Source organism: Zonotrichia albicollis, chromosome 27, assembly GCF_047830755.1.
Source record: "Zonotrichia albicollis isolate bZonAlb1 chromosome 27, bZonAlb1.hap1, whole genome shotgun sequence".
NCBI classification, from domain to species: domain Eukaryota; kingdom Metazoa; phylum Chordata; class Aves; order Passeriformes; family Passerellidae; genus Zonotrichia; species Zonotrichia albicollis.
Window position 1 is genome coordinate 4,591,662 of NC_133845.1, and position 23,583 is coordinate 4,615,244.

A 23,583-nucleotide genomic window follows, 5' to 3' on the forward strand; every position below is an offset into this window, starting at 1 on the left:
AGCTCATCCCCTGGGCTCTGGCTCCTCTCCTGTACGTGCAATATTTGTGTGCATGACTAATACCCAATACTTAAAGAGATTAGGATGGAAGCAGCAAGGGCTCGGGAGCTTCCAGCATGTCAGATTGCATCTCTTTCTGGAATATACTTCAGGACAACTTCAGCTCAGAGAGGGGATGGAAAGAGTTGGAATTTGCCCCTCAGAATCAGGGATGAAGGGTAGTGAAGGGGGAAGAGAAAGGAAATATAAATAGGAAAACTATTACCATTCCCTGCATTCCTGAATTGCTTCTCCCTTCCCAACAAACCTGAGGCTGAACTGAAAGTCTTATTTCCCTTGTGTGAGCAACAGGGAATAGGGCATGGAGCTTCTGCCAGGGGATTAAGTCCTGCCCAGACCATTTCTTTGCCTTGCTGGTGGCCTCTGGGGTCAAGCCCCTTACAGATACCGTGGGCTTCCAGTGTTGGGCTGAGTCTCCAGGAGGGAAAACCAGGGGCAGGTGGTCTTGCTGTGTGGTTCTGAGGCAGGAGAGCTTTTCCTTACAGCTGCACCAAGGTTTTGGAGGAGAAATCCTAGATCACTTGGCCAGGAATGCATCGAACCAGCCAGGATGTGCTCAGTGCTGGTCTTGCCATTTCATTAACAAATGGGCAGCCTAATTACACCTTCACATTGGGCTGGCTCATAGCCAACATGGGGATGAGGGGATCCCGGGGGGCAGCTCATCCCCACCTCTGTTTAGGGCATGAAAACCCCAGGGATGCAGCTGGCCAGGCCCCTGGCACCCTGAGGAAGCTGAGGGTCTCCTGTGCAGTTTCCCCTCATCATTTCCATCCACCCAAGTGCTGTACATTCCTCTGCTGAGCCTCAGTCCCTCCACATTCAGCGTGCCCTGCACTCAGTAAGGATGTACAGTTCCAGTTCACTGGAGGAAAAAAACGAGGAATGGAAGTCCCAGGAAGAGCAAAGGCACACGCTATTTCAGGCAGCAGTGGATGTGCCTCTCTGTGACCTGTTTACCAGATGAGAATGCCTTGCAGCAGCAAATCCCAGCAACAGGGATGGTGAGCACTGGAGAGCAGCGGGAACTTTTGCACAGGGCAGATTTGAAACCAACCCTTCCTGCCTATTCCCACTTGCCTTCCATTGTTTCCTCAGCCAGCCCTAGGAGCTGCCATGCAGGCACATCCTACGTTATTTCTCACTTCAGCAAGTCCCCTTCCTCCCCAAAGTGGCAGATGCTGGTACCAAATTAGTGCAAAGTGGGAGGCAACCAGCAGATAAGCACCACAAAAGCCAGGGGCAATGGTGTTCCTGCTGTCCTCTCCCTTCCTCCCAGCAGAACTCTCCTGACAGATGCTGAGGGCTGAAATCCAGGGCAGAGTGGGGTCAGTGAGACGTGACAGGGATCTATGGCCGGTGTCAGGGAGAGGGAATGAACTGCAACGGGAAAAGGGGCAAGTTCCTTTATTTTTGGCTCGTGTGGGAATTTGACTCAAGGATTGCTGAGGATCTCAGAAGCCATGGTGACGTTTTCCAGGCTGAGCGCCAGCCGAGGCACAGACTTGATCTCAGCAGGTATTTGGCTTCCCTGGGAGCTGGGATGCTTGCTACCTGCCTGACCCTGCCTTTTGATGAGGACACACATCTCAGGAGCTGCCTGCAATGCAAAGACAGGAAATAAGCGGATATGCTATCAGCACCAGGCTTTGCAGTGCTCCTTAGTGTCTGGCTGTGTCCCAACCATCAATACAGAGACTTGCAGGGGTTTAGCCTATAATCCTCTATTCCTCTGTCTGTGACTCTAATCTCCTGATCCTCCCTTCTCCTCCAGCCTAGAGCTTGACCAGCAAAACATGGATCCGAGGTTCTGCTTATTGAAGACCAACCATGTCATCTTCCTGTGGAAAATGGGAGTTGGGGAGAGAGCAGCAGCCATCCGAGCCAAGAGCCGGGAGTAGGCTGGGGAAGGGAACAGGAGAGGGCGTGAGCAAGCACACAGAGAAATCATTTATGACAAGACTGAAAGCAGCTCTCATTTTAAGAACATTTCCTCCAATTTTACAGTGTAATTTTTGCCTTTTTTTTTCCTTTCCCCGCGTGCGTATAATTCCAGCCCCGGGTACAAACCGCGATTGTGTCGCTAACGCAGCACGAAACACGCACAAATAAACGCTGCAGGAGCCTGCTGCAGGCACCCAGGGAACATCCCCAGCTGCCTGTGAGCACACCAAGAGCTCAGAGAGATCCCTGTGCCGTCATTCCAGGCGGCAGAGCTGGGGCCGGCCTCCGCCAGGCGGCTTTGAAGCTTTGCAGAGAATCCGTCAGAACAAAGGACGCAGCCCCACGACGGGGGAAAGGCACTCGGCAAGCCCAGAGATGCGATTTTAGGGGCAGCCCTGGATCACAGGAGCAGATCTGAAAAGACTTGCCTTGTTAACATCAGCCTGAGCAAGCACAGGCTGCCAACCTGCGCGGGGAGAAGCGCCGCAGGCTTCAGGGGAGATTATTTTCTTAGGAAGCGCACCGGGGAATTAAAGGGAGCCCAAGTGAAGTCACAGACAGATAAAGATGAAAAGCGTGACACACAGAGCTATTAGGAAGATGCCAGCATAAATGAGCAGGGGGAGAGGGAAGGGAGTAATGCTGTGTCAGAGCAAAGAGGACAAAACCCATCCTGGCTCGGCCCAGCCTGGATTCCTGAGCAAGGCCTTGGCACAGAGGGGTTAAAAGATTACTTGTCCTGGGGGAGTTGAATTAGCCACATATCTGGGAACCAACTTCTCCCAGACCCTGCCTTGTTTTTCTCCTCAAACATCATCTGCTGCTATTTTTAGCAGAGAATTTTCTCAGCCGAGTGCTCCCAGTGGAGCGCTGGTCTGGGGCCCTTTTCCCAGGGAGACACGGGCACAGCAGCACGTGCTGGCCCCTGGCTCAGCTCAGCTCTGTGCCACTGCCCTGCCACCTCTGGGTTCGTGTGTCACACTGCCAGCTCCCTGCTGGGGCACGGGACAGTGCCCACCCCAGCCTGGGGCAGGTGTTTTAAATGCCCTCAAAAAGCCAAGGGAGGCTCCAAAGTCAGAGACAGCTAAAAGGGGTGGACTGGACTTGGTAACTTGCCTGGAGGCTTTAGCAGCATGAATGGCAAGAAAGGTGGGAAGGAGATGGGAAGAAATGATTAGGCTGACATTAATAACAGGATCTGCTTCTCAGGGCTGAAATCTATTTGGATTCACTCCAGTTCCTCCGAGGGAAACCATGGAAGCTTTTATTGTTCATAAAAGTTGCGACTAAATTCGGACTGCATGAAGCTTAAGGAAATACCTCTCAGAGGACAACCCTGCTAAAAACAAATGAGGTAACTCCCTTCCTCTTCTCTGCTTTTCTTGGGGCCTCCATTCTTCCTTGGCCAACACCCCAAGCTGTCCATCAGCCCATCAGCTCCTGGCTGCTCAGCCTCCAGCACTGCTATCTGTCTGCCTGGCTGCAATTAGCAATGTGTCACTGGATGTCTGGGCTGCTTCTCAGGGAGGCAACGCTGCGAACTGCTTTTATCTGCAGCTTGAATTAATACCTGCCTGCCAGAGATCAGCACGGAAATCAAAGGGCCAGATCAGGGCACACGGATGGACAAATTGAGTAAAGCAGGAGCAAACCCCTGCCTTGTGTGTGCTAATAGGCAGCTCAGGCTGGGGGAGCCGGGAGGATTGAGCTCTGTGGATGCTGGGGATGAAGTCAGGAAGGTCTCTGTAACAATGGCCCCTTCTTGGTCAGTGTGTCTTTTCCCTGTGTGTCTTGGAGCCGTGTCAGCGAAGCAAACAGATTGGGAACACATTTGCACTCCCCACAGCAGCACAGCAGCCAGCCCTGACACAGAGCATCAAGCTGGGCTCTTGGCTGCTCCTGCCTCGGTGCCAAGTTTCCAGCTCTGCTCAAAACCTGTGCTTGAGCCTGAGAGGACAGGCAGGGCTGGGGAATGCTCAGCTCACAGAACCTGGCAGCTGCAGGGCAGGGGAGCCAGGCTGAGCTCACCTGTGCTGCTCTGAGGCTCCCCAGGTGACACCAAAGCTGGCACAGTGGCTCTGCCCTCCTCATGGCCACGCTGGAACAACAGGAGCCCACACAGCACACAGATGCTGCACAGAGCCTCGTCCCTGTGGCAAGAACTGCCTGCAAAAGCTTCCCCCAGCCCTGCAGGGATCCCAGGAGCCCTGGATTTCTCTCCTGACCTTCATGTACACATTCCAGCACATGGCACTTAACCTTTGATGCTCCTGTGAAATCGCAGTGCCAGCGTTTCACGGATGAGTGTGCTTCCCCTCGCAGCTGCCCCTGCATCAGATGCTGCCAGCACCTCTCTCTCTCTGCTGGCTCTGCTCCCAGCTGAAGGACAGACAATAGGCATTTGAATCCAGCCTCCACTTCCCCTCCCCAGCAGCCTGGGGAGATGGCATATCAGAGACAGTGCTGAGAGCAGCGCCTGCCAGCCAGCCACAGGTCTGTCCTGATCCCAGCCTCAGCCCCAGACCACCACTGCAATGGTCACTGGGCACCCAAACCTTAAAGATTCTCTAGTTCCAATCTCCTGCCATGGTCAGGGACACCTTTCACCAGACTAGGCTGCTCAAAGACCCCCATCCAACCTGGCCTTGAGCAATTCCAGGGACGGGGCATGCACACTAGGGATGGAGCGTGCCCAACTGACTTTGAATGCAGCTGGTTTGTGCCTCCATTTCGCAAGCTGTGGGGTGAAAGGGGCTCCCCTCTCTTACAGGCAGGAGGCAAAACTAACCAGGTTTAGATACTGCAGTGGTGTATCAAGGACCATGGGCTGGGAGCAGTAACAGGAATCATCAATAAGAAAATAAAGTTACTTTTAAGAGTGAAGTAAGCCACAGTACAAGGAGGGTGAAATTTCTTCAGAGTTCAATTGCATCAAAGCCTGAATTTCAGTAAGGGTTGTGATAGAAACATTATGGGTATATTTTGTTTTGGCAACTAGCAGTGAATTGGAAACTAAACTTGCTCCCACATCACAGCTGAAGGCCAGTGGACTAAGTCTGACCTTCTGTAAGGTATAAAGTTTAATACATCAGTCACTGTTTCCTCTCAAGCCTTGCAGCTTAAAATTCACTGGAGTGCAACCTCCAGAGATTGCACTCTGCACTGGCTGCAGGAGATGCTACCAATGGTCCCAAAGGTCAGAGCCCTTCTGTACGAGTGAGGAGGCCTGGCTCAGGTCACAGCAATTGTCACTGGAGCTGGAGGAGGAGGTGATCACCTCTGTCTGCAGAGGAAGCCGCACGCTGGGGCTGCAGCTCGTCTCACATCAGCGCCTCGGTGGCCTTGGCCAGGCAGGGCAGGGGAGGGCTGGGGCAGCACAGGGCAGCTAGCCAGGCCAAGGAGCCTTTTCTGAGCACTGTGCTGCTGCTAAAATGGACTGCATCACCCTGCATCCCCAACCCGCCAGCCACAGCACCGGTCACGGAGCTCTCCTGGACCTCTCTGCCCTGCCAGCCCACGGGAGACACACTGGCCACCTCCTGCACCTCTCCTGCTCACTCTTAGGAGAATCTATCTGATCCAGGTTCCACCTGCAAGAGGTTCAGCCAGGGTCTGGTGAGAACTGTCCTGGATTCTCCTGAAGAACCATCTTCCCTCTTTCTAGAAGCAGCTGTGCCTCTGGAGCCATTCAGCCTGCTTGGCACCATTCCTGCTGCTTCAGAGATAACAACAGAGCATGAGAAAAACCTGTCTAGACACCATTTACCTTCCATGGACTGCCACATCAAAGCACCTCTTCAAACAAAACTGGCCAGGGAATTCTCCCCAGCCCTGCTGTGCCTGCTCCAGCCAGAGGCAAGGACTCATCTCATCAAGCTCCAGAGTTTATCTTTAATCCAGGCCCTTCTGACAACAGCAAGAGAGGGAGGATGAAAAATCTCATTACAGGCACATCAACAGAAGCCACCTGGCTTTACCCTACCCAGCTGGGGCTGCATCCCTTCTGCTCAGCCCAGACTCCAGCTGAGATCTCACCTGTCTCCTCTGGGCAGGCTGCAACCCCCCAGCTCCTCTCCAAAGCTGCCACACACTTGTCACACTTGTCACACTTGTCCCTTCTGCTCAGCTGCCTTCCCATGTGTGTGAATGCTGGGCAAGCTTGGCTGTAAGCTGGGGATCACAGAACATCTCCCTGTGACACCCAAGGAGAGGGAGGTCAGCACCCAGCTCAGGACAAAGGCACCCAGCTCAGGGAGAGGCTCGGGATACCCGGAAACCAAGGAGAGAATTCCAGATTTCTTGAGCAATTCAGAATCCAATTCTCAGTTCTTGAGAATTTCAGGTTACTTGAGCACAAGTTCAAGTCCCTGCTGTGGGGAAGCACCTGGTCCTGGCATCGAGCACTGACCCCACACAGCCACCACAAGAGCAGCATCTACCTCATTATTTTAATCAGGGTCCTTTGAAATCCCTCCTGTGCGAGAGACAGCTAAGAAAATCCCAGTCTGGCTTTATTCTGTCTCAGGCAGAAACAGCCTTTATTTAGCAAACTGCTGCTAACAGCTCTGTCTCATTAGTCAGTGTTTAGGGAAGCAGGCTGCAATTGTTCTGAAGTCTGGCATTGCAGAAAGAGCCTTGATAATGAGGTCTGCAGGAGACGATTCCTCCTGACAGCCCCACAATGACCTAGAAATCCTACTTAATTCCCTGTCAGGGAAAAGTGCTGAGTAACAGCGAGGTGCAGAGGCACTGGGGGCTGATCCCAGAGGTTGCTGCTCACTCTTGGGGCTGCCATGCAGGTCCAGGATGGCAGAACCAGCCCTGCCCAGCTGCAGCAGCTCCCCAGAGAGAGCCTGAGGGGCAGGGACATGGGGTTTGCCGTGGGAAGGTTGGTAGAATCATCTGGAGAGACTTGGCATGTAGATAACACAACAGGAAAATCAACAGCAGCACATAATCTGGGCTTCCCAAGGCATGAGGCACTGGCTCCTCTGGATTGTACTCACCTGCAAACTGTGCCAAAGCCCTGCCGAGGAACTCAAACAGCTCCACTTTCACCTCTGTTCTAGGTCTGGCATGGCAGAGCCTGTGCAGGTTCCTGCTGGGGAGCACCTCTGGAGCTGCACACAAGAGCAGACTCTGGGCAAATTGTTAGAGCAGCTGAAGGCAGCCTAGCAGAAGGAGGCAGATGAGCTACACAAGAGCACGGAGCGATAGGAAAAGTGTGGATGGCTTTAAAAGCTGAACAGTCTATGTTTCCTTTGGATATGGGGAAGAAATTCCTTGCCAGGAGGGTTGTGAGACACTGGAACATGTTGAGGGTGACCCATTCCTGGAAGTGTTCAAGGCCAGCTTGAATGGGTCTAGTGGAAGGCGTCCCTGCCAGTGACATGGGGGTTGAAATTAGGTGAATTTAAGGTCCCTTCCAACCCCAAAAATTCTATTATTTCTATGGTAATATTCATTCTGTGCAGCAGCAGTAAGTAGTTGAAGATAGAAATAACAGACTATTCATTCTGAGAAACTGCTATCCAATGAGTTTAACTGTTTGGGTCTCACATGTATGTTCCATTTAGCATTACCATATCTAGTAACAGTCCTAGCACTTTATCATACACACAAATATTTTATCATTTTGAACGTTTCTGACATTTGGGAACAGGACATGGGACACACAGGGTGTGCCCCGAGGTGCTGGGGAGCATCTGACACGTTCTGCCCCAGCTGCTTTTGCCCCATTCCCTCGGAGGAGCAGGCAGCAGGCTGGGGCAGGCTCAGCCCATAGACACCCCACTTTCAAGTGGTTTGTTCTGCACAAGCAGCACGTGGACATGGCCAGAACCTGTGGGCTGGGTGGCCCAGGGCCAGCTGGGCCAGAAGGTGAGGCAGGGGGGTGTAGCAGGAATCTGGGCTGCATGCTCCTGAAGGGAGGCTGGAGACAGCTGGGGTTGGTCTCTGACAGAACCAGAGGACACAGTCTAAAGCTATGGCAGGGAAGGGATAGGTTGGATATTAGGAAGAAATTTTTCACTGAAAGAATAATAAAGCACTGGAATACTCTTCCCAGGGAGGTGGTACAATCACCACCTCTGGATGTGTCTAAAAAAAGGCTGCACATGGCACTGGGTGCTATAGTTGAGGTGTTAGGGCATAGGTTGGACTCTATGATTTTAGAGGTCCCTTCCAACCTCATTATTCTGTGATTCTGTGACACAGCTGACCCTGAAGACCACCCCCAGCACAGACCCCCACAGGCATGTGCTTGCCACCTGTTCCAGCCAGCAGACAGGGGCTAAGGCAGGAATTCTGGAGCTGAATGCAGGCTCTGTTCAGGAGAGGTCTGGAGCCACGATGGGCTGGGGGTGCTGTCCCAGCCCCTGGCATAGGAATGCAGGGTCTGTTCAGGAGGGGTCTGGAGCCTTCCCCCACATTGTTCTGGGGTTGCCCCTGGCACAGGAATGCAGGGTCTGTTCAGAAATGCCCCCACATTGTTCTGGGGGTGCTGTCCCAGCCCTGGCACAGGAATGCAGGGTCTGTTCAGAAATGCCCCCACATTGTTCTGGGGGTGCTGTCCCAGCCCTGGCACAGGAATGCAGCTCAGCCCATCACGTGCGGCGCTGTTTAAAGCACAGCCCAAATGTGCAAAGGACTGCTGCAAAAAAAAATTTAAAAATGTGCAAATGAAATCACCAGCCGAAACAGTGTCTAGAGACAGCCCCAGCCAAGTGCCTCGAATGTCAGCAGCAGAAGGAGGGCTCAGAAATGGAGAACCCAGCTCAGTCTGCTGGCACACATAGAGAATCTGCCTCAGAAAGACATATGCTGAGAAGGGAAGGCCCAGCTTTATTTTACCAGCCTCTGCTCCCACCCAAGATGTGCTTTAAAACTGCCTTGCAAAGTAGGAATTAAATCCAAAGGTGCCTATGCATCTTCCTTGCTGTCATCTCCCTTATCAGTTATCTCCAGCCTGCTCTGAGCCAGAAGATGAAAGGATCCCAACACCACTTATCTTCCCACTTAAGAACATGCTTAAAAGCTTGCTCTTAAAGAGCAGGACACTCAAGCCTGGGGAAGCAGCTGTAAATTCTGCAAATGGGCTTCCTTCTTTGAAGGAGCTACTGCTTCTTAATGAGGGGCACAGATACCAAGAGGAAACTTGGGAGGGAGGAAAGAGAAGCCTTGATAGCCAAGGGAGTCTTTGCCTCATGTCCAGGACGTGGACCTGAGTGAAAATTCCTCATGATACCATGAGGAAACTCAGGAGGGAAGAAAAAGACAAGCCTTGATAGCCAAGGGAGTCTTTGCCTCATGTCCAGGATGTGGAGCTGAGTGACAGATGTGAGACTCACAGCATGTGTGCCTCAGAAGTGACCGAGGATGAGCCAGGAATGGAAAAGCTCTTGGGAAATATGGAAGCAGCCAGAATTTTGGCACATTTGTCACTCCAAAACCAGGCTCTCCTCGGGACTGTGCAGTGTCACAGCCAGCAAAGGTTAGGGATGCCCTTGCAGGCTGCATCCAGCCCTGCTCCAGGACCAAGCCACAAGGCCAAGACCTCTCCCACACAGCCCCGTGTCTGAATTTGACCCTCAGCTCTCCTCTTTGTAGAGCTGCTTGTAACCACAGTGAACCTGGCTCCAGCCAGCTTTTGTCATTTAATAGCTGAGTCAAACTGTCAAAACAGCCAAAAAGGATCTGTTCCAAATATTTGCAGAAAGAGGAGGATCAAGGGGCCTGCAGCAGAACAGCAGGAGCCTGCCCAGGCAGGGAGAACAATCCCCATTGTGGAGCAGCAGCAGGATGCTGGTGGGCGATGGGCACGCCTTGGGATGTGGGCAGAGAGCCCCCAAAGCCCCCAAATCCTCCTGTGCTCAGGGATAAACTGGAATCTGGAGTCCCCTCTGTTGGGGTGTCACTCACTCAGGGACAATAATTGTGGTTATTAATTGTTGTGGTGTTGTGAGGGTCCCCAGGGTGAGGTGAGAGATGAGAATCTGACTCCAAGTTCTTAGAAGGCTGATTTATTGTTATGTTATGTTATGTTATGTTATATATAATATATAATATATAATATATAATATATAATATATAATATATAATATATAATCATATTCTATTGTATTCTATCATATTCTATTCTATTAAAATTATATACTAAAACTATACTAAAGAAAGAGAAAGGAGACATCAGAAGGCCAGACAAGAAAGGTAATAAAAACTCATGAGAGACTCAGAGTCCGACACAGCTGGCTGTAATTGGCCATTAATTAAAAAAAAATTCACGTGCTGGGTAAATAGTTTTCCAAATCACATTCCAGAGGAGCAAAATATAGAGAAGCTGAAGCTTCCCAGGAGAAAACTCCTGGCGAAGGGATTTTTCAGAAAATACATCAGTGAGACCCCTCTGCCCCTGGCAAAGCCCCAGCCCTGCAGGATGACCCAGCTCAGCTGTTGGCTGGGAGGAGCAGTTGGCAGTGGGACAGGGGGTGCTGGGGTGCCTTGGAGCTGTTGCCAGCCCCAGCACGGACTTCAAAGGGTTCCTCTCGCCCTGCTGTGTGGGACAGGACAGCTGAGTGCTGGGCAAGCCCACCAGAGCACTTCTGATGGCAGCACAGAGGGGCTGGTACCTGGTGTAAGCTCCTCTTTCTCGGGTTTTGGTTGTTATTGCTGCCCCGAGATGTGCAGGGTGTCTCTGCTTCAGCCCGTGCAACAGGAGAACGAGTCTGGACTCTTCACTTCTTGGTCTTGAGGTTGTTTATTAATTCTTATCTATAAAATTTTCTTTCTGCCCCACCAAGATCTGCTCAGCAGGGCAGCCACAGGCACTCTGGTCCTTTTATACTACAAACTACATATAACATATTTACACTTAATTCCCAATCCCCATCACTATGTTAGACAGTGCACTTCTACTCTAGACCAATCCCAAAGTGCCAACATCACTGCAGGAAATGGAGAACAAGAAGAAGAAGAAGAAAGGCTGGACATGCCCAGATTCCTCCATCTTGTCCCCATAACCCCCATTCCAAAAATCCTAAAATCTACATTTTCACCCTGTGATCATTTTGTTATTACACCATTCAAATCTGTGTGGCTTTCAGGTCCTCATACAAAGCTGGTAATTTGCTCCAGGGGTCAAAATCAAATCCCCAGGTGCTCTGGGCTGTGTGCCAGGGTCTCTGAGCCCCCTGGCGGGTTCCTGGGCAACTCTGGACACCCAGAGGGATGCACTGAGTTCTGACACTCTCCAGAAAGCAGAGCTCTGAGATTTATGGGATGCTGAAACCTGGCCAGAATGAAGGGCAAACTCCAGCTCCAGAAGATGTTTACCAACTCAAACAGCCAGCTCTGCTCGAGGGAGAGCCCACGAGGCTCAGTGGGCGATTGCAGGGCACTCTGCCAGTTCAAAGGCATCTCCATCAGCTCTGAAGGAGATAAGGCATCTCCTCGCTGGGAAATCAGAGCAGCCCATGCACATCCACCACCTGCAACCTCAGCAGAGCAGCTCACAGCGAACAGGAGGGAAAGCAGCACCTCCTGTGCTGTGCGGGAGCCTCTGGATGAGCAAGGAGATCCATGGTGGGTGAAACCAACCTGTCCCATGGTTCGTGTCTCCAATCCCAACAGACACTGACAGGGGTGTCAGAACCCAGGACATTCCAGAACATTCCAGGGGTGTCAGAACCCAGGACATCCCTCTGGCTTGAGACCCTGCCAGGGGGCTCAGAGACCTTGGCACAGAGCCCAAGCCCCCTGTGCCTTTGATTTTGACCCATGGGAAACAAATGACCAACCTTATAGGAGGATTTACAAGCCACGGAAGTTTAAGTAGAGTGATAGTTAGTTTGTCACAGGGTGAAAAGTAGAATTGTGGGGTTTTAGAATGGGAGCTCGGGGAGCTCCCTCTCAATATGGAGGGATTTGGGTGTCCCTTGTCTTTCTTTCTCCTTCTTCTTGTCCTCCATCTTCTGTGTGATGGTGGCACTTTTGGATTGGTTTAGAGACAAACTGTCTAACAAGGTGATAGATATGGGAAAATTATCGCAACTAAAGTACACATAGTTTTTAGTATAAAAAGATAACACCACCCTGAGGGTGGCAGTATGCCATGGACTGACCTGCTGAACTGACCTCAGCAGGTCAGAGAAAGAATGTTGCAGATAAGAGAAAATAAGAAAAAAATAAGATAAGATAAAATAAGAAAATAAGAAAAAAAATATTATTATAGAGCCTAAACAACTTTGAAAACCAGACCTGAAGAATCCTGACTCCTTCTTCAGTTGCCGAGCTGGGAAAAGAAACTCTCTGACACACCTTGGGGTCATCCTAACCACAGAGACCCCCGAGACAGGGGTGCCTCACTCCTTCCACTCTGCTGGGACCCAAACACCTCAACAGCTTCTCCCAAGGGCTCCACAGGCTGGGCTGGAGCAGAGCTGCAGAGCACAGAGCTGGGACTTCCCTTTCCAAGATGCCCAGGACCTCCCTAGCACAGAGCGGATGTTTTCCAGGCTCTAAAAATAACCAGCTCCAAACACCGTGGTGGGCATGAAGAAATATTTACCTGCAAGCTTTTTGCTGGAGATCAATACGGAAGAAAAAGATTAAAGCAAAGATTTAAGTGTGTATTAAAAATAGCTGTTGATAAGTTCCCTTTGAGGGGATAAAAGCTTTTTTTTACAGGAGCAGCGAGAGCTGCAGGACTTTGCAACACCTTCCCTGCCGTGTGAGCTGCAGGAAATCATTCAGGAGAGTGTCAGCAGCCAGAGCCTCAGGAGGAAGTCCATTAGCAGGCAGCAATTCCTTAATGGGCCCTGGGGTACGTGGGAAAAGCTGCTGTGGACACAGGGGCTCCATCCAGCACCACAATCACACAGCCAGTTATCATCCCAAACACTCCTCATCTTTATGGCAGCCTCAGAGCACCATGGATTTATCTTTTGAGGAGATTCCAATGGGTTTTTGCTATTCCTTTCCTTTTTTTTAATTTGGTCAGCCCCCAGCAAGCAGCTGTGAACAGAAGCTGTTCTGTAAGGCAGGTAGCAGCAGCAACATCCATCAAAACTCTGTTTTCCAAGGATAACATCCTGGCAAAACAATAAATGCTGCCTCCACAGGTGGTTTTTGGGGCTGAAAGATCTTGTCCATTTAGAGACAAAATCATTAAGTTCTCTGCTGTGCAGCCACCTCCACTCCAGGTCTGAGAGAGCACACAGCCACCCTGGAGGGATGAAAAGTGGCAGGAACCTTTCCAGTGGGAATAAAAAGCAGGACTGCTGTGCACAGCTCTGTTAAAAGGTAAAAAAGAGCTCTCCTCCATGACCTTGCTTGCCAGCCTTGTTCCATGTCATTAATGAAACACAACTCCTGGCTTCCTTTGGATACGTGGGATTTTCATGGGCTCCTTCAGCTCCTTCGTGGCTGCACATCTTGAGATTTACTGGGCAAGAGTGTCAAAAATGGCAACTTAATTAGATGTCTCAATGGGAGAGAGCAGGGAAGTCAGGTGGTGTGTCAACAGACCTGAAATTTTAGAAGTATTTCACTCCCACCCTTCAAAACAGAGCCTTAAAGTGTCCTGATTTACGTCCTCTCTGTCAAATACTGGCCACTTATATAAGAAATTGCCCAAAGTTTATTAAGGCAAGGGATTTTCAGAGGAGGTCACGGGCATTAGAAACCCAGCCTAGTAATAGGAACAAAATCCCCTTAGATTTCAGTGGATTTCTCCAGCTCAGCAGAAAATCTTACCTAGGCCACCGAAATATATTTTTAATAGCGTGATTAAAAATCTTGAAATACTGCTGAACATCGTCCACTGCTGCCTTTCAGCCTCATGCCAAAGATAGAGTTTTTAAGCTCAGTGTCTTCAAATGAGCCAGCTGTGCCCAAACAAATTAAGAGGGTTCAAAAAACCTGCTGATCTCACATTTGTGTTGTAATAATCAGGTACATTGAAGGGAGTAGGTTCCAGCATGCTCTGGCTTTAACTCTGAAATCCCTGGGATTTATGACTTAAAAAAATAAAAAAAGAAAAGAAAACCTTAAGCATTATCTGAACACAATTTAATTTCATCTATTGGTGCTCTGAAAAACCTTCATTTCCCCTTGTAACTGAGTCTTAAGCCCCGTGCTCCAGCCCATGAGGGGCACCACAGAGCCAATACCTGGGATTATTTATACTGACAAGTAATTCTTGCATGACAGAACAACTCCCATTACTTTTTCGAGCTTATCTGCAGTACCTGTGGGCTGTCAGGTTACAACATGTATGTGCCTTAGTTTGTCTTTGATTAGCCAATGCCAGCCCCGAGCTGGCTGGACTCTCATCTGACAGCATTTTACAGGTGAGTTCATGAACTCCTCACTGTCCTGTTCCCCAGATTTATTTTGGGGAAACCCATGGACTCCATTAACTTTTCACTGTCCTGTTCCCCAGATCTATTTTGGTGAACCCCAAGAATGGACTCCATGAACTCCTTGCTGTCCTGTTCCCCACAGATTTATTTTGGGGAACCCCAAGGAATGGACTCCATTAACTCCTCACTGTCCTGTTCCCCACAGATTAATTTTGGTGAAGGCCAAGGAATGGACTCCATGAACTCCTTGCTGTCCTGTTGCCAGATTTATTTTGGTGAAACCCAAGAATGGACTCCATGAACTCGCTGTCCTGTTCCTCACAGATTTATTTTGCTAAATCCCCACAAAAAAAAGAATTGAAACTCTCCAAACCACACCTCTCCCCTCAGGTCATTCCTGTTGGTGCTCTGAAGGGTCACAAGCAAACAAAGACCTGAACTTTCCAGCCAAAAAAAAGTCCAGTTTTTATGTTATTATTATTTATTCTTCTGAAAAGTGAAACCTCTGGTTTCCAGCAGAGAGCTGGAGCGCTGTGACCCAGCAGGTATTTCCTCTGCCCCAAGCACAGCTCTTGCCAGAACTGCACCCAAGCAGCAATCCAGGCCCTTTGGGGGGAATTTCAGGCCGTGTCCAGAACGTTCATTAGCGCAATTAAAGCCATTAGCTGGTTCTGAGGCCATGCCTGACTCAGCCAGGACTGGGGTTTGCGCACACGCCCTGACTCCTCCACCTCCCAGCAGAGATGTTCAGTGCTTAGCTGGGGTTTGATGCTGTCTCACAACAACATGATACTCCCTGGGGGCTCTGAGGGAAGGCAACCAGCCCTTATCAATCAGGAGAAGACGCTGCAGCTCCAATTCCCGTCGATGGAGAAGCCAGATTGAGAATGTAATTATCCTAATTAATTTTATATCTGGAACTCATCTCCTTTCGCAGTTTCCAAGCAGGCCACCGGCTTTTTTTTTTATTTTTTTTCACAGAGCCGTGGTTTTATCTCGTTGAGGGGCATGCTGGCAACACAAACTCTTGTTGTGTGAGAAAAGGACTCTTGAGGACTTGGGATGCTGCTGGCCTGTGGAAATCTTTGCCTTTGCTAACTCCCTCCCACCACTTCGGGCTGGCTCCGTAAGGAGTTCACGAACCTTCTAACCTTCTCCGGATCATCGGGGCTTGATGCAATCAACTGTGAAGCATTAGCTCTAAATATACAACTGGGAGGCCAGTTCTGCTTCAACACACAAACACTCATGGCAGAGGATGAGCCAGCAGCCAGCCCAATTTGCAAGAGAAACTTAACTAATAATCCAAGCAAGCTGCAGGGGAAGCAGGAGTGAGTGGGGGCCGATCATTGCTGTGCCCTTTGGGGATGGCTAAAGTTAGGGGCAAACTGGCAGCAGGCCACCCCCAGCTTTTGTCCTTGTTGGTGGAGCTAAATGCAGCAGCTCATTCTGCTTTATTTACTTGTTTAGGTGATTTTTTGGCAACTCCAAGCGTGTCCCTGGTGCAAATCCTCCGTGTGTGGACGGATAATTGAAAAACAACAGCAGCAGGCCAAGAGACCCAGCATTCAACTTGTACAGGGAAAATAAACACTGAAAGAACCCAAGCTCACAAAGCAGAGCAACATCTCAGTCCACAGGCTAAAGCAAACACATTTTACTCTTTGGATCTCCTCGTGTTTCAGCAACCAAGAAATTCTCAGAAGCATTCGGGGCAAGAGGGAATGTGCTGGTGTCACTTTCTTTGTCAACAGCTGTAAAGGAGATGTGCATCCAACCACTCTTTGGTGTCCATGCCAGACCCTGCTTACCCAAAAAGGAACACCAAGCCCACCCTAGGAATTTTTTGGAAGATGTTATTAAGCATCTGATTTTGGCACGGCTCTCAAAGCCGTTTGTCCCGGTTTTTTACTGCCTGTTGAAAAGAAAGCGATACTACAAATACTTCCCAGCAGAAAATACCAACAAGCAACTTATCATCACTGCAAGGGAGCTAACAACATTTCCACCGAGTGGTTTTTGGCACTGACAGCTGACTCAGAACAGTTGTTGGTGGCTGGGACAGATGGACTTCATATATTAAAAAAAAAAAAAAAAAAAAAAGGAAATGAGAACTTCTACTCCATAGATTTTAAAAAGCCTTTTGCGAAATCCAACCTATTACCAAGCTCTCAGAATTAAATCAAAAGGAGATTTGAATATAATGAGCTTTAAAACTTAAATGTGCCTGAGACTTGCCCATCTCTCCCCATCAAGGACTACAAGCTATCAGCACGTTCTATTTTCAACAGGAAATACTCGAGAGTTTTGGGAGGGTCTCCACAGCTCTGCCCTCAGCCCAGCCCGTGAAATCCTCTAAAATCCAAATATTTGTTTCCACGGGGAAGCTGGCAAGGAGGGAGAGCTGGAGGTGGAACTGAAGCCAGCCCCGCTCTCCATCAGCGCCACGAGAGCTTCCCCTGCTCTAATCGTGGCCATGGCATTTCCCTGATGTGCAGAACCTTTAGAGGCTTTCAGTGCCTAGAGCTGGGAATGCTCTGAACGCTCCATGCTTCACTGGCTCCCTTTCCAAGGCAATGTTTTAAGGCCATGAGCAAGAACAGGGGGTGTTCTGGCAGCAGCACACAGCAGAGGCAAGCCCAGCTCGCAGCACACGGAGTCAAAGCAGCACCTCAGAGTCCAGAGCAGGGATCTCAGCATCTTTGTCTCCTTCTTTTCATGCCTTTTTCTTTTCTCTCCCCCAAGTAATGAGTTGGCACAAACGCATCCTTCCAGTCACACTCCCATCCCACCATCCAGCACCAGCCCTGCAGGCTTCAGTGCATGTCTAATTTTATGTGTTGCTGGCAGTATAACCCTATTTTAGTGGGGTGCCCCCAGCACCTCAAGTCAGGCGTGGTGGAAGAACCCCTTTTATTCTCAACCTCACTCTGCCCAATCTTTTGGGCTTATGACCCCAAGTTAAAACATAACTGGAAATCAACACAGGATGAGGCACTCTGACTTTGAATTTAATGGAAAGCAAAGCCTGGCACCGCTGGGCTCACTCACCAGGTAAATGCTCTCAGGCAGAGGTGTGAAACCAGTGAGGCTTGGCTGCTTTTAGCAACTATTCACTGTCTGAAGAAACACAGAAATATTGGAGTTTGTTTCCATTCCTCCGGTCTTTTAGGCCAGATTCAACAGGACACTTGGGCTCTGCTCATGTAACATGGAAGGAAATGGGGCATCCTTCTACCCTGCAGCCCCTCTGCCAGGGAAAGTCGTGTTAAATCTGCGGTTTTCCCAATCACAGGGAGCAGCTGAATCCAGAGCTAGCACTGGGCAGACCGTGTGATGCTCTGGGATCAGGCACTCCTGATTCCTCCTGCTGAAGCTGTTTCTGCTCCAAACCACAGCAAAGCAAGTGAACACCAGAGCCTGGAGCGCGTGACAACCCTCTGCTTGTTGGGGATGAGTGTCAGAGTCATCTTCACACCCCTCCGCTGACTGATTGGGTAAATAGTGCCCAAGTCTCACTTTACTTGAGACCCAAAGCGACTCTGTGAGCTCTCTGGAGTCACTGGAGGAGTGTTTTTTGTCCTCAGATAAACTGTTGGAAATATTTCCATTCACTTCCTTGAATGTTGACCCAAAACAGTGACTGGTGAGTGTGTACACGCTCAGCCCCGTGTATTTTGGTACTCAGCTGTAGGCTGGTTGTCAGCCTAACCCCACTCCACCCCATCCTCTCCTCCTGCCATCTGGGCAGAGGGGGGAGGACAACACGAGCCCACCGGCTGCTGTCCCCCTCCTCATCCCCCAGCTATTAATAGCCAGACAACAAATGAGCCCAAATTCATTCCTGAGCGGAATTAGCAAATGTTTTTGCAATTAAAACTGCAAACATTCACGCGGGGCCCCCCGAACAATAGGCGCCTGTGCTTGGTCTTCAATAGGCACCAGTGTCCTCCCTTGCCTGCCTGCCGAGCCTGCACATTCCTGGCACCCTCAGCGCTGGAGCCGCTCCTTGCTGAGCTGGGTTTTGGGATGTTTCCCCCCGTGCTGTGTGCGTCCCACACTCCCTGCAGCATCCGGCGGGTCCGTGCTGCCGGCTGGCCCTGGACCCGTGTGCCGGAGCCGTGTGCTGGCCCGTCCGCATCCCGGCGGCTCCCACGCTGTCCCCGCATCCCCCCGCGCTCGGGCCAGAGCATCCCTCCCTTCCCTTCCCTTCTCCGGGGCCAGGCAGGGGCAGGGACAGGGGCAGGGGCAGGAGAAGGAGCAGGAGCAGGGGAAGGAGCAGGAGCAGGGGCAAGGGGCAAGGGCAGGGGCAGCGCATCCCTGCCCTCCCTTCCCTTCCCCGGGGCCAGGCAGGGGCAGGAGCCAGGAACAGGAGCAGGGGCAGGGGCAGGGGAAAGGGGAAAGGGCAGGGGAAATGCATCCCTGCCCTTCTCCGGGATGGTGACGGGGTCAGCGCATCTCTCCCTTTCCCTGCGATCACAACCGGGGCAGCGCATCCCTCCTCCTCCTCCCACTCCAGGATGGGGACGGGGGCAGCGCATCCCTCCTCCCTCCCTGTCCGGGATCCCGACCGGCCAGCGCATCTCCCCCTTTCCCTGGGATCGCAAGCGGGGCGGCGCATCCCTCCCCCTTCTTTCTCTCAGGGATGGGGACAGGGACACCGCGTCCCTCCTCCGTTCCTGACTCCGGGATGGGGACGGGAGCAGCGCGTCCTTCCTCCCTCCCTGACTCCGCGATCGGGACAGCGACACTGCATCCCTCCTCCCTCTCTGAACCTCGGATCCGGACGGGGGGAGCGTCTCCCTCCTCCCTCCCCGGCTCCGGGACAGGGACACCGCATCCCTGCTCCCTCTGTGTATCTCGGATCCGGACGGGAGCACCGCATCCCTCCTCCCTCCCCTCTCCGGGCTGCGGACGGGGGCAGCGCCCGGCGGAGCGCGGGCGGGCGGCGGGGCGGGCGGTGCGGGGCGGTGCGGGCGCTGCCGGCCGGTACTCACCGAGCAGGGGCAGGAGCAGGAGCCGGAGCAGCTCCGGCCGCCGCAGCGCCATGATGGGGTGTGCGGAGCCGAGCCGAGCCTGCGCACTGCCCGGGCGGCGCCGGCCCGGGGGCGGGGGTGCCGCCAGCCCGGTCCCGGCTCCGCGGGGGCACCGGCCGGGGGCGGGCCCGGCTCGGCTCGGCACGGCACGGCACGGGAGGGGAGGGGGAACGCACCGCACCCACGGGCAGGGCGCGGCCCGGGCCCGCGTGTGGGAGAGGGGATGGTCCCGCCTGGGGATGGTGAATGGGGAGGGGGGATGGTCCCGGCAATGGGACCCCCGTGAATGGGGAGAGAAGATGGTCCCGGCTGGGGGATGCTTGTGGATGGGGAAAGGGGATGGTGAATGTGGAGAGGGCATGGGGAGGGGGCATGGTCCCGGCAATGGGACCCCCGTGAATGGAGAGAGGGAATGGTCCCGGCAGGAAGATGGTGAATGGAGAGAGGGGATGGTTCTGGCAGTGGGACCCCCGCGGGTGGAGAAAGGAGATGGTCACATCAGGGGGACCCCGGTGAATGGGGAGAGGGGGTGATATCAGCAATGGGACCCCCGTAAATGGGGAGACGGGGTGGTTCCGGCAGGGGGATGCTCGTGGATGAGGAGAGGAGGTGATCCCAGGAGTAGGACCCCCGTGAATCCCCATTCACGGGAGGGGATGATCCGTGCAGTGGGACCTCCGTGAATGGAGAGAGGAGATGGTCCTGGCAGTGGGATGCTCGTGGATGGGGAGAAGGGATGATACCGGCAGTGGGATGTCCACACCGTGAAAAGAGGGGCCATTCCTGCCTGTGGGACCCCTGCTGGATGGGAGAGATGGAGATCCCAGTAGTGAGACCCCCAGCGAGGGGGGAGAGGGGTCGGTCCCATTAGTGGGACCCCCAGCTGATAGGGAGAAAGAGTGATCCCACTCTTGGGACCCCCGTGGGTGGGAAGAGGGGGTGATTCTGGCAGTGGTGCAGAGAGGGGTCAGTCCCAACCCCTGGTTAAGCTCTGTGGAGAGAAGGAAACTCACTCTGAGTAGGGCACCAGAAGGACTTTGATGTTTTTGAGCCAGGATATTAGCAACATTGTGGTTATAAAACCCAGCCAAGTTTTGTTCCAAAGTGTTTCCCCTTTTGAGTTTAAGAAGAACCTCGAAAAAGAGATTTCTCTGAGAATTCGCCCTGAAAAGCCAACTCTAATTGGCCTGTGAATTTCACTATAAACTTTCAACAACTTAAAGTAAGCAAGAAACATAAACAAGCAGCAGGCAGAGAATGCTGCTCTTGAGGAACTTCCTGAGTCACAGAATCACAGACTGGTTTGGGTTGGGAGGGATCTTAGAGATCATTCAGTTCCAACCCCCATGGACAGGGACACCTTCCCCAGCCCTCCTGCTGGACCAAACCCTTTCTGAGACAGCCAAATATTTCATTTAGTGATTTTGCCCTGAAAAATAGCTTTGCACAGAGAGCATCCTGAGCTGCTGTGTGGTCCTCAAAAGTGCCCCAGGGTTTTTTCTTTGATTAAGAGCAACAGAAACGATCAGCATGGGACAGTGGCCCCGAATGGAGCGAGTTCTGTGTTAGTGCTGGCTCTTGCGTCACTGCCAGCAGAGTCTGATGAGGATGTAATTAAGAAGCTGTTGAAGATCAAGCAGCTGGAATGAAAGGCAGAGCTCTCCTCTGCTCTGTAAACCAGCTCAGCAGAGCTGGCAGGAGTTAAGGGATGTAAAAATGTATTTAACCTGATAACGCAGCAGATCTAACTCGAGATGCTAATGAGTAGATTTAAAGGGCTGATCTGAGCCCGGTGAAATTAATACAGGGAGTCTCATCAATTCTAGTGGCCAGATGGGACATTTCCCTGAGGATGAAGGGGAAGGAATCACCTAATAAGGCTGTATGGCTTAAAACCTGACTCTGGCAGTCTTTGGGCTGGGTCCCTGTCGAGTTGGGAATCATTTTAACACAGCCCATTTGGGCTGCTCTGACAGGAGAAGTAAAATGTGATGACAGCGAGTATAATCAGCGATAAAGTGCAATCACTGAAGTGTCAGGATCCTCTTTAGCTTCCAGCAGCAGCTTGATCAGGGCAGAGAGGAGATGAGACAGAAGAGACAAAGAAGGATGGGAGGTCTCTAGCTAGATTGCAGGAAAAAAAAAGAAAATTATTTCAGTTTGGATGGTGCTTGGAGCAGCCTGGACTGGTGGAAGGTGGTGGAACTGGATGATTTTGGAGGTGCCTTCCTGCCCAAACCATCCTGTGCTGCTCTGAGTGGGGATGAGCCGTGCTGGGACAGCCACAGGAGGGCTGTGCCGAGGGGTGTTGGCTCTCCCAGGCCATCTGGACCTGCTCTGAGGAGCTTTCCCAAGCCTTGATTCCCTCTCCAGGCTGCTGGAGCCCAGCCTAGGCATGCCCTGAGAGTGTGTTTGGATAATCAGTGCAGGCAGGGGTTGGGTTTGGAGTCAACTGGCAGAGCTGATATCACCTTCAGGATAACACCAGGGTGTGAAACCTCGGGCATCATCGCAGATATCCATCCTGCACCGCAGGGAGGGATGTGCCAATTGCTGTTCTCAGGCTGATACAGCCATGCCAGCTCTTCTCTTTGTGCTGCCCCCGTGGTTTCACTGCAGCCAGGTCCTGCCTTTTCAGCTGCCATCACCCCTGAGGAGTGTTACTCTGTTTTTTAAGGTTCTTTTAAGCTTTTTTGATATCTACATTTTTGTTATGGAGTTTTTCATGGACGTTTTATGTAAATAATAATTGGTTTGTATTTTTTCTAAAAAAAAGAAAATATTAATAAACTGTTAGTTTAACCAGTATAATTAAAAAAATAACAATGTCATCCTCCAATTCATAGTCACTTTTAAAATTCTAAAAATTTTTAAAATTCTTTTAAAATTCGAAAAATATCAAAATCCAGAAATAAACAGACTTTTTTTTACCTTAAACATCTCAACATGTTATTGTTGTTCATTTCGTGTCATATTACAACAGAGGGGCCCTTTGAAATGTGAAACTCAACAATCTCAAGGAGTCACAATAAATATTATACAGGATATTAATTCATTTCAATTCATATATATTATAAATATGTATTTATATATTATATATATTTTATATATATATTTATATATAAAATATATTATAGTATTATTCATCATATATCATACATTATACATCATATACATTATACATTGTATATAATATATAATATATAATATATAATATATAATATATAATATATAATATATAATATATAATATATAATATATAATATATAATATATAATATATAATATATAATATATTATATATTATATATTATATATTATATATTATATATTATATATTATGTGTTATAGGTTATATATTATATTTTGCCATCAGCCTAGGATGGCGAAGCACTGCTGTGTAAAACATTGATTTCCACACACAGATAGAGGTCCCTTTTCCTTATTTAATGTTGAAACAAGCAGCTAGAACAAAATTCATGCTGAGGCAGCCCTGTGTGGCACAGGGATGTATTCAGGAATGAGGAGGGAGCTCTTCCTGTGATTTCCTTATTCTCTGGAGGGTTTTCCTATTCATGCTCCAAGCAAGAAGAGGAATCTGCAGGATGATAGGAAGGGAGCACAGGCCTTGCCAGGGAGCTCCAGGTCAGCCTGTGTGGGGAATGATGGAGAACAAAATGTGGGATAAAGCCATAGAGACTCACTCCTAGCACTTGTAAGGACAGAGGGAGGGTGACCAAGGACTAAACTGGGAATAAAAACCCTGAGGGATTTCTGAAGGTTGCATGGAGCGTGTGCTACATCAGGTGTTTGGGATCTGAAGGCAGCTCAGAGAAGATGGATCCTTTTGATGCTTGCAGTGCCTGGAGGCCCAAACTGAGTTTCAAGCCCTGCTGGGAAGAAGCTGCTCAAACCTGTAATAACAGGCTGTGCCTGTCACGATGGCTTTTCAATAGCAGTCCGCACGGCAGGCAGGAATGTGATTATCCCAGGCACCAGGGCTCTGCCAGAGACCCGTGCCATACCTTGTGTGAGGAGGAGCAGCCTGTCTGAGCCCTCAGGGCTGTCCATCTGGACCCTTCCCAGCCTGCAGCTTTGCTCCAGACCTCTTTGACTTTGATGCTGTGGTGGTGGCAGGACTCTGCTGGCCTGGGATGAGGGAGGTGGGAGCAGCAGCACTGGGGG

General features: G+C 50.8%; 1 protein-coding gene across 1 annotated transcript in view; it reads right to left on the reverse strand.

Annotated features, from left to right (window-relative positions):
- JAM3 (junctional adhesion molecule 3) overlaps positions 1-19,514 on the reverse strand; it is a 34,574-nt gene extending 15,060 nt beyond the window's left edge. Inside the window, exon 1 of the mRNA XM_074559471.1 lies at positions 19,361-19,514. Coding sequence (XP_074415572.1) covers positions 19,361-19,412 — 52 coding nt within the window. The 5' untranslated portion in view covers positions 19,413-19,514. The remainder of the gene's footprint in view (positions 1-19,360) is intronic.
- Positions 19,515-23,583: the final 4,069 nt, after the last annotated feature.